This window comes from Malus domestica, chromosome 10, assembly GCF_042453785.1.
Source record: "Malus domestica chromosome 10, GDT2T_hap1".
Classification (NCBI taxonomy): domain Eukaryota; kingdom Viridiplantae; phylum Streptophyta; class Magnoliopsida; order Rosales; family Rosaceae; genus Malus; species Malus domestica.
The window spans coordinates 22368071-22379598 of NC_091670.1; the positions used below are offsets into that span (position 1 = coordinate 22368071).

The following is an 11528-nucleotide window of genomic DNA, read 5'->3' on the forward strand; positions in this document are numbered from 1 at the left end:
ATTTATGTTTAGGGTAGTAAACAAGCCGAGTCGAACTGAGTATATCACTGTATGAGTATACCACTGTATTTAAACTTGGTTTGTTTAATTTTTTTCGAACTCAAGCTGAGTATCACGGCATGCACTTATGTTTATAATAAAAGCATTTCGAATAAAATCATTTCCCATAAAAGCTTATCAAATAAATTATAGAAGTCATACTGTGAAAGGATGAAAACTTGTAGCTTGTTTAATTAGCTTGTAAGAAACTCGGTTGTTCAACATAATCACCGAATGAAGAATGAAATTTTGTAGCTTGTTGGATGATGAAAGTTTTCCCTATTACTTTATAGACGACAATAAAGGAAAATTTTGTTGTGCGATTGTCGTATGCCACAAAAGTTAAGGGAAATTTTTTATAGGATGACAATAAGATGATCAATGCTTTATGGTACAAAATGTTAGGCAATCAAAAAATAACACATGCAAAAAATGAATGTAGCTAAGATGAGAATGCGTTGATGGATATGTGGGTACACGAGAAATGATAAGATTAAGAACGACGATATCCGAGATAAAGTAGGAGTGGTCGCAATTGAAGATAAGATTAGAAAAAATCGGAACCGAAGATCTAAAGTGCTCCAGTTAGAAAGTGCAATTATGAGACAGGCTCAAGTCAAAAGAGGTAGAGAAAGACCTAGAAAGACTTCTTGTTGTTGGATAACGAAAGTCTTTCATGTTGCAGTCAACCGATGGGGCTCATATGCAAAAGCTATGTATATATCGTTGCTACTAGTTTTATATTTATGTGATACCGATGGGGCTCATATGCAAAAGCAACATATATATATATATGCTACTAGTTTTATATTTATGTGATGCTCGTGCGGTGTATGTGCTTGCGCACAAAGAAATGCATGAGTTCTTGGATAACTGTAAATCAACAACAAGGCCTACATATTGCGGATTTGGCTCTGGTGTTCAATTTTGAACATAACTCGCCTTTTTTAAGTGAACAGCCCCAGGAATAAGACACAATATTTTGCAATTACATATGGGCATTTTTGGCGAAATTTTATTGTTTACTAGCCCCCAAACGACATTTAGTTTTGAGGATGTTTTTAGTATTTTGTTATTTTCGCATTTTTCATTTAGGGTTGTAATTCATGAGTTGAGGTTTCTCGTGGATTCTAGTTTGCTTGTGGACAGTGGCGAAGCTACATGAGGGTAAGGAGTGGCGACTGTCATTGCCCTTGCCGGAAAACACGTCTAGGAGCGCTAGTTCAGCCCCTCCGCTCTCGTCGGAATTCATGGCACCTATAAAAATTGGTTTTGGCTGGTGCACTGTCTTGGTCGAATTTGCAAAGGAAGGGTGATAGTTTGGTTGAATTTGCAAAGAGTGTGGCTTCAGGATCTTGCTCGTCACCACAAACATCACTAGGTTGAGATCAAATGGTGAGAGGGACTATCCGGATTGATGATGACTGGTCGCAATCATCGTTGTCATCCATAATGGAGGATGACAATCGCAGTCTCTATAGAAAAGAGGGATTCGTGGGTCGCAGGAAATAGGGATTGGGTCACCAGGAAGAGAGGAATTGTGGGTGTGTCGCCAGAGATGAGAGGGGATTCAATTTTCGATGAGGGAGATGAAGAATGTTTGGTTTGCAAAATAAGGGATGTTTGGTTGTATGGTTAGGGACTTGAAAATGGACATGTGTCTTTATTTTATTGGTCTATTAGGAGGTTAGTAAATGTTGGGCACTGAACAATCAGTACCAAGTATTATTCTTTTTTGTGGTTTATTAACCCATTTCTCTCCTTTTTTTTATTTTTTATTCTTGTATGTATTTTTATTTTATCTTCCAACGTATTTATCTTAAACTCTCACATTATTTATAAATATTGTATTACTTTTTAAAAATAATGTAAATATTGTTTAATGCTTATTTTATGATAATTTAAATCCATCCAGGCTCCTGCGTAGATCTCGCCTAGGCACCTAGCTACTAGGTCCCAGTCCGCTGTTTGACTAGCGCCTAACATTTTTTAGGATCTAATCCTAGCCAATTTAAGCTTCTTACATTGTGGCTTTGAAATTATTGCTTACAACCGCTTTGGTGAAGAGACTATTTTCTGCTATGAATATTGACTCAAAACTTTGCACTCTCCAATGTGAAAGCAACCACTTCGATTGAACCTTACACTCTTTTGAATTTTGCCCCTTCCGTCGGCAAATCTTGGCTTCGCCACTGCTCATGGATTCTAACTTAAATACTTCGTTTTGTATTCCTGATGAACTTATCATGTCAGTAACTAACAATAGGTTTTTTGTTTTATTTTTTTTTTGGTCAAACTAAACAGAAAGTTTTGTAACAATTTTTGCAATGTAGATATAAAAGAATTGTGGAATAATTATACTGCAATCTGATTACATCAAAACGTGCACAAATTTAGGGCATGAGTTTCTCGCACTAATAACTAAAATATTGTTGTATATGGATAATAGCATAAACCATCAATGCTAGTTTTTGGATTCGTGTCTCCCATTCTCAGCGGCGCCTTATCAAAGAGCCAATGCTGATCGTCACACTCACTAGTGTTTTGAGTCTTCAAGGGAGGAGGAACCCAATTCGAAATTAGCTCTCGGAATAGCAACTCGATCTGGATGGAACTGCTTTCCGTTTGTCTGCTAGAGAGCGCTTGATCGAGACGCGGTTTCTTCAGTTGAAGAAGACATGGAAAGAGAATATCAGTGTCTACATTGTTATCCCTTGTCTTCCTCATGTTCGTCTTATCATTCTTTCTTTCTCTTTCGGCTTTCTCCCTTCGTGTGTCCATCATCTGCAGAGTACTACATGGTGCGGACATCATTGTCAAACCTTTTAACTGAGGAACTAGATGGAAGAAGAAAGGAAATAATCGGGTCTTATTTTCTACTTTGTAGTTGCTTTGGTTTATGCCTATGGAGCATATTGCTTTGTTGTTATATATAGTTTTCCTATTTCTTTCCTGATTGTAAAGGGATTTGTTCTACTTTCCTATTTCCAATTGGTTTAGGATTTGTTTTTCCAATTTCTAATTGGATTAGGATTTTTTTTTTGTCAAAAGATAAATTTTGTTAGATTAGCCACCGACGGGGTTTGAACCCATGCTATCATGTAACGGCTCAACATCTTTCCACCAGTGCAAATACACTAAAATTAGAAAAGTTGTGTATTTTTAACACAAATTAAGCTTTTGATCTTTTGAGTACTCATTCTCAATGTCTTATATGTGTATTATATGTGTAAAGTGCCACTTGCGGATTAAGATTTATGAGAAACAAAATTTTAGTTGTGTAACAAAAATTGGCCGTGTAAAATACCATGAGAAAAATTTTGACAAAAAAAAAAAAAAAAAAAACCATGAGAAAAATAAGTTGCTTAATTAATAAAGGAAACCTACCTTAATCAGTTGTATTAGGGTTTGTCCACCGACACCATTCCACAAGTAACCCGGCGGGAGGGACGGCATGCACCAAGACATTGATTTGTGTTTAGGGCTGTAAACGAGCCGAGTCGAACTGAGTATCACTATACTTAAGCTTGGTTTGTATAATTTTTTTCGAGCTCAAGCTTAGGATCACGGCATGCAAGTTTCATGATGTTTATAATAAAAGCATTTCGAATAAAATCATTTCCCATAAAAGCTCATCAAATAAATTATAGAAGTAATAGTGTGAGGATGAAAACATGCAGCTTGTTCAATTAGCTTGCCAGAAACTCGGTTTTTCAACATAATCACCAAATGAGAGAATGAAATTTTGTAGCTTGTTGGATGATGAAAGTTTTCCCTATTACTTTATAGGACGATAATAAGTGAATATTGAAATTCAACGATCAAGATTAATTTAACTTTAAAAAATTTAAAAATTATCATTTTTTTTAAATAATTAAAAGCATTAAAAAAAGAAACTGAAGAAGGATGTGGGTGATAGTGCTGCTACCCATTTGGTTTTTGCGGGGAAAGAGGTGAGGTGGAAACGTCCAAACTATCGGACGTTGAAGCTCAATTGTGATGGGGCATGGTGTGGGCAATCAATGAAAGGTGGTTACGGATATGTGTTGAGAGATTTTGCAGGTTTGTTGAAGATGGTTGGCGGGGAGGGGGGAGGGGGGAGGTTTTTTTCACAGTGCAGCCATGGCAGAAGCTGCTGCTGTCCGTGCGGCGCTGGTGGTGGGAAGGGAATTGGGATGTGAGAAGGTGGAGATTGAATCAGATGCTCCTGCTCTTATTCGAATGATTCAAGGAGTTTGTTCGGTGGATGCCACTTTGGATTGTTTCATTTATGATATTAAGTCCTTGGCATCTCAAATAGGGCAGGTGAAGTTCTTGTTTGTTAAACGGAGTGGTAATCTTGCTGTTCACATTGTGGCTTCAAATGTTATCGCATATAGTGGTGTTTTTTTTTTGGGATATCCTAGATCTTGAATTTCTTTTTAACGTTTGTTAAAAATGTAAGGGCTTATTTGGTATACTATTTGAAAATTTTTATAATTTTTCAAAACATTTCTTAAGAATTTCTCTTAAAAACAATTTTCTTTAAGACTCAAAAACTTGTTTGGTATGCGATTTAAAATTTTTAAATTTTACAACTTAAATTGGACAAAAAGATCCATAAAAAAGGGGTCAAGAGAGAAAGAGGAGAGAGGAGGAAAAAAAGTAAGAGATGATTGGAGGAAAGAGAAAGAAGTGAGAAGATCGGAAGAGATAGAGAGGAAGAGGAGTGGGAGAAAGAATCGAGAGAATGAAGAGAGTGGATTGGAGGAGAGATGAAAAAGGTAAAATAAAAAAGAGAAGGGTGAGAGAGAAAGAAGAAAAGAGAGATAGATTTGGAGTGAGAGGGGAGGAGGGAGAGAAAAGAAAGAAGTGAGTTTAACTATAAAACTCACATTCAAGGAGTTTGTTCGGTGGATGCCACTTTGGATTGTTTCATTTATGATATTAAGTCCTTGGCACCTCAAATAGGGCAGGTGAAGTTCTTGTTTGTTAAACGGAGTGGTAATCTTGCTGTTCACGTTGTGGTTTCATATGTCATCGTATATAGTGGTGTTTTCTTTTGAGATGTCCTAGATCTTGAATTTCTTTTTAACGTTATTGTTGAAAATGTAAACGTTTCAATTAGAATGTAATAAAGTTTATGTTTTGACAAAAAAAAAAAAACTTATAAGGTTCAAACTTTAAAAATCTTACGAAGTTAATACGTATGTTCTAACACTTAGGGGCTAAACCTAATTATTTTTTCAACTCCTTTGCGCAAAAAGAAAAATCCTAAACGGTGTGTATTCACCGCATGATATCGCCAAATGAAGGGCCACGATCAACCTCGATAAAACATTCTCTCTGAGAGAGAGGACATCCGAAGTGAGTCGACTCAGTTTTGAAAGAGAAAGTCCGCGGAAACTGTGAACCACTAGCCAATCCATGTCCCTGGTATGTTCATATTTATCGTATTTTCCTCCCCTTTCCCACCGCCTCTCTGTTCCCTAGGGTTGAGTAGTTCTATTATTTCATCAATTTACCCCTTTGAATTGTCCCTTCTGTTATTCGTCCGCGCTGGAAATCTTTGGTTTTCAGCCAATTCTAATTGATTTTAGACTTTGTATTGTTCAAATCTTATCTGGGTCGTGGAGAACACGAATCAAGAAGCTCAATTTTCCATCTGGGTTTCTCTGGTTTCCATCTGTTAAGATTATCGGGAGATTTAGGTGCTTTTTCACTTGATTGGGGCTTGTTGCTTGCTCTTTGCCCTAATGGACGACCACGAGGTTGATTTTTCGAACCAGGAGGTGTTTTCGCCTGCAAACATGGGCGGTGAACTTGCGAGTAGTTGTTCAATGGACACCTTCTTTGATGACCTGCTTAAGGACACTCACGCTTGCACTCACACCCACACTTGCAACCCCCCTGGCCCCGATTACTCCCACACACACACTTGCTTTCATGTCCACACTAAAATTGTGTCTTCAGCGAGTGAAAACAAGGCTGATGATACTTGTGAGTCTGGGGAAAAGAAATCAAAGAAGCAGCCTTTGGGTAATAAGGTAGCAGTTCGTAAGTACCGCGAGAATAAGAAGGCGCGGGTTAAGTTGTTGGAGGCTGAAGTTGTCAATTTGAGAGCTGAGAATCGGCAGTTGGTGATGAGGTTGCAGGGTCAGCCTGCATTGGAGGCTGAGATTGCTAGGCTCAAGTGTTTGCTTGTTGACATTCGAGGAAGGATTGAAGGAGAAATTGGGTCTTTTCCATATCAGAAATCAGTGAATCCGAGCCTGCCCAACCCAAATCTGCCCAATGCCTTTTTTATGAATCCATGTAATGATGATCAGCTTTACTGCCCTCATCCAAGGATGGATGGGAAATGTGGAGATGGTGCAATGATGAATGGGCAGGATTTTAACGGCTGTGATTTTGAGAGTCTTCAGTGTTTGGTTAATCAGGATGGAGGATCCAAGGAGCTTCCTGGATGTGGGCCTGGAAATGGGGCGTCCAATGTAAATTCTTCTGGCACAAGCAAGAGGAAAAGTAAGACATTAGATCTCTTAATCTTTTGAACTGTGTGGGCTTATGGTTATGACTATTTTGCATTTGTCAGTCGGTTAATCGGAGTTATTTTCTAACTTTTCAGTAATTTATGTTATCTGATATTTGTTGCCTGTTCTGATGTTTTAGTTGGATTCTTTGTAAGCATTTTAGGTAGGATTTGAATTTTAACCATGAGAAATTTTGAATCTTTATATACAGAACTTGTCTCGTAAGTCTTTTGTGTATGCATCATATATATGGTTCTTGGGCACTACATCTAGTTACAAAGGATTAATTTCATTGAGGTAGATGGGCAAATCATTGTATATATGAACAAAACAAATCATCCATAATAATTTCGTAGTTGCAAAATATGCATGAACCCTTTGTGACCTAACTTAATTATGAACCAAACCAGTAGTATTTACTTTACTAATTATCTTTCTCCCGTGCGAGTTGCTGAAGATTATTCTTTTGTTGTCCATGAAATTAATGGACTTTGAAACAGCTGTTTGGAACTTGGAAGTGTGCAATCTTTTAACTGACTATTATGGTCTGTCATTTTAGGAAGGATTCGAGCCGCAGCATCAAACTGAAAAACTCTGGAAGGAAGCATTGACATTGTCCTGAAGAGTACATATATCATCATGCAATAAGTAGTTCTTCGAACTGCAGCATCAGCTTTTGTTCAGGTCGATTTGTATTTATTTTTATTTTTTTCAATTTTTCTATTACTTGAACCATATGTTTGGTCCTTGTAATGGGTATGGTTTATCGATGTCAAGCTGAAGTTTTGCCGGATTCACTGCTAGTATCCTTCAAGTTTGATTTAAGTTTGCATGTCCTTTAGTGCTGTAAACTTAGATGATGTGTAGCCAGTGAAACTTATGGCAGAGCAACTTAGCGGTTTTCTGTGAAACTCAAATTCTTTTGACTCTTATCCTTCTACTACCTTTAGGCTACTGATATATCAGCCAAATTACTTCCGGCTCATGTTGTTTTGCCGAGTTTCATTTGAATCTGCTATAAGTAGTTCTCATATGGTCATTCCTTCTCCTTCTAAGCCACGTGAATTCTTGATTGCTGAATTACAGAACATAGAGAAGGTGGCATGTGATTCCTTTCATGTTTCAGTACTATGAGCTGTGAGCAGGTGAGTGTTGATTTAGTGTTTCTCTGCACCAAATAACTTAAAAGAGCTAGGGTTTTGGTAAAAAGGAACAAAGTTTACATTTCTGTCGGGAAAGAAGCTTTTTGTTCTAGCTCAATTTTTAATTTTTTTCAATTGATTCATGTCATCCACAATTGGTGAGTGAGTAGTGGACAAATTTCACAGTATATTGCCCTTTGAGTGATGCATCTGCCATCTGGCCATTGCGAAGGTCAGTGGAAACCCTATTTCCACCATTGGCGTAAAGATGACGATGGCAAGGACGGGGATGTCTGTAGGTTGATTGCCTGCCTTTCGATGGTCAGTCAAATGATGAGAAGAATGTGCGTATGCTAACCAACCCACCCATTAAACTGATTGTGAATTTCGTACGGTTGTTTTTCATCCATACCATGAGTTGGTGTATCGTGATATCTCAGTAACCTGATTTTCATCACGAGGGACCGAACATTATAAAATTTCTTCTTTTTATTTCTGTTATTTTCAGATGATTGATTCGTAAATGAGGGGAAAGGATTCAAAGTGATGGAAAAGATGATATTTTGAGAGTAATTGCTAGGAAGAAGATTGTTAGATTTTAATTCATGTGGCCTTCATAGAAAGGGAGATGTTTGGCATCTTTCCTGACAGGGACAGCAACGGCCTTCGCTTCAGGTTTACCAACTCAAGTCGGATGAGACAGTCCCAGAAAACTCAAGTCGGATGTCTTTTGCTTTTGACAAGGGGCCATGGTTTATAAAGTAGATGCTTCATTTTTTATGTAAAGTCCCAAAACAACTTTAGATTCGGAAGTTTACCAGCCGAATTGAGGAGTGACGTCGAATAACCTTGGGACGACCTTTGGCGTCTCCTCGGGCCAAGAATTTGAGCCTCGCAATCACTAGCTAATATGCTTTTGTCCTACGCGTGGTGGAACCACACTAATCCACCCTGAAGCGTAAATGAACAAACGATTTAACCAAGTAAGCTATAAGATCCTCGTAGCACCATACTACGTATTGTTTCTTGATTATGGATGTAGAATGAACAGAAAACTAGTTGAAGATTTATTAGAGTTTGCCAAACCGATTATACAGCAGTAATTTCTAAGCTACATGGCTCCTAACAAGAGCTTCTTACAGGACAAAGAGAACCGAAAATTATCTTCAAGTTCACGGTCGAGTTTTTCTGATTAGACATTGGAAGGCTGGACTTGCACAACATCGTCGTCGCCAAATATGCTGTCAGCAATCTGCCAAACCTCAAGAGTTTTGTCTTCAGCAACACTTGATATGACCCATGGCTCGTTTTTGTTCCACGAGAGATCTGATATCTTTGCTTTGTGACCGCCGTGTGCGAAGGGAAGTTCTGGCGGTCCATCATCGCCATCTCCCTCTGCCCGCTCCTCCCCAACCCTAAAAACGCATCACCGCGTAAAACAACCACAAATTTGAAGTTTTTAATCCTAAGATATAAACTCAATAATCCCGTTGCAGTCAAATGGAACATGTTGAAGTGAACATAACCTAGAAGATGAACCTAAACAATAGCATTTCTAGCAAAAACAATCTGTGAAATCGAGTACCTGTTGAGGTCCCAAACCATCAACCTCCTGTTGTCAGCGAAGGATGCCAATACGGTTTCATGATTAGGATCACATTCAACCTGGAACACCTCTTCCCTGCAAGAGAAGAAACAAATACAGGATTAGGAATCTTGGTTTACCAGCTGTGGCCTGCAAACGTGAATATATGAAAAATGATGAAGCCCCAATAATATGTTTCTTTTGACATGAGAAACTGTATCCAAATACATAACTATGCATTGATAATTTCAAAATTTTGGGTTCAAAATCTAATTATATTAGCACATAGAAAATCCGAGTTTTGGAATTTCTACTGCACAATATATTAAGAATCTATGGAAGTGCAGACAAGCTGTAAACTCAACTGCCTCACTTGAAACAATTAATTGAGAATTAGTAAATAGTAGATTCAGGAGAATCTATGGAAGTGCAGACAAGCTGTAAACTCAACTGCCTCACTTGAAACAACTAATTGAGAATTAGTAAATAGTAGATTCAGGAATCAGGCTACTCAAACATCAAACACAGGATATTGGTTTTGTACTTCAAACCCAAAAGAGTTCATAAAAAACTTGCCAACCGTGCCATCATAGAGAGTATGTACCATTAACATAATATCGGTACCTTCGATGAAAAAACATGATGGTAGTATAATAGATTTTACAAGGAGCAGGCATAGGAAGCTTACCCATGGCTACTCAGAACATGCAATGGAATGGTCAGCCTTCTCATATCGAACAGACCAACAGTGGTGTCTGAAGATGCTGTGGCCAAAATCCATTCATTATATGAATTGAAAGAAAGAGAGTTTATCTGAGATCATCAAACGAATGAGAAAGGAAATTTAGAGAACAGTGCCAGATGTGAAGCCATAGACGAAATACTTCTTTTTCAGCAGGTACAAAATCAATGACATAAGTTACTATTCAGTACTTTTGTAATTCAAAAGGGTTAGTAACTCGGAAGGTGAAATCTTACAAACATATTGAAAAGCCACAATCATATAGATGACATTGTTTAAAGTTGCGGTCACCTCCGTCTCATGAGTTTTGACACAATGCTGTGTTTGGTTAGTGCGCAAGTCCCATATCATCAACTGACAATCATCCCCAACGGATCCAAACAGATTCTCATTCTTCGGATGCCATGAAACATCTCCAACCACACTTTCGCGACGCAAAAAGCGGACATTCACAACTCACACATTAAAAACACTGAACACCTAGTACAAACTCGAAAAACTCCTATCAAGAACTACAAGTTTATAGCCCAAATTTACCTCGTAAACATGGATTGGATCAAGCACTTTCTCTTGAGCCGAAGCAGAAACATCCCACAAGCAGATTTTACAATCATATGAACCACTCAAAAGGTAACCCTCCTACAAAGAGCTCCATGACAGGCCATACCCTTCTTTGTCATGGCCCCTTAACCTCAAATCAGGATGACAGGCCTCATCTTGATGTTTCTTTCCTCCTTGTTTGGAACAATCAAGCACATAAACATCAGCACCGCTGGTCTTTGCACCCACAATAGTCGACTTCTGCGGCATCCACCGTGCCCTATTCACTTCCCCAAAGACACGAATCTTCTGCGTTATTTCCACCTATAACCACACTAAGCATTTGCTGCTAGAAATTTTAACATACAGTTGGTACCCACAAAATAATTCTCAAAGCATGAGATTACCCATGATTCATTTCTTCAAATTAATAAGAACCGACTTCATATTCTGGAAATTATAAGTAATAATTGGTAACGAGAAATTATTTCTCCAAAATGAGAGTAAAGGACCGATCTTTCAGTACCTTAGGCATCACAGGTTCATTTTCCGAAATGGCGCCAAAGTTGGGTTGGCATGTGGGTAGGAGGGCGTCGGCGACCATGAGAAAGTTGGGGTAGTCATCGGAAGTGAGGGTCCCGAGAACGAGCTTGTGGGCGGCGAGAGATGGGTCGGTGTGGGGCTGCGGCGCCGAGGGAGCCCAGTGGACAGTGAGAGACGGCCATTCGAGAGGGTGAGAGATGATGAGGTCGTAGAGGAAAGGGCTGTTCTTCTTCCAGACCGTGTACTCTTCCTCTAAGACAGCCGATTCTTGGTCCTGGTCTTCCGCCATGGCTGCGGCAGTCAATTCGAGCTCTTTCGCATTTTCCGCTTCTTTCTGATTTCCCGCCAAATGTTGGTCTGAATGAAGGAGGGACTCAAGAGAGCGTTGGGAAATGTCTAAGGGTTTATAGGGGAACGGGGAAGAA

The 11528-nt window shown here is 38.7% G+C and overlaps 1 protein-coding gene and 1 pseudogene across 1 annotated transcript; one reads left to right on the forward strand and one right to left on the reverse strand.

The window, feature by feature from the left end:
- The first annotated feature begins 5332 nt into the window (after positions 1-5332).
- On the forward strand, positions 5333-7468 carry LOC114827635 (basic leucine zipper 23-like). The gene is made up of 2 exons (XM_029109745.2): positions 5333-6543; positions 7111-7468. The coding sequence occupies exons 1-2, from the start codon at positions 5775-5777 to the stop codon at positions 7137-7139; spliced, it is 798 nt and encodes a 265-aa protein (XP_028965578.1). The 5' UTR covers positions 5333-5774; the 3' UTR covers positions 7140-7468.
- A 1269-nt stretch (positions 7469-8737) lies between these two features.
- LOC114827636 (WD-40 repeat-containing protein MSI3-like) lies at positions 8738-11528 on the reverse strand (annotated as a pseudogene).

What these genes read in the sequence shown, in the direction of transcription:
- LOC114827635 (XM_029109745.2), top strand. Translation starts at nt 5,775, where the DNA reads ATGGACGACCACGAGGTTGATTTTTCGAACCAGGAGGTGTTTTCGCCT. An exon ending in TGGCACAAGCAAGAGGAAAA is followed by an intron (nt 6,544 to 7,110) that starts GTAAGACATTAG and finishes CTGTCATTTTAG; the next exon opens with GAAGGATTCGAGCCGCAGCA.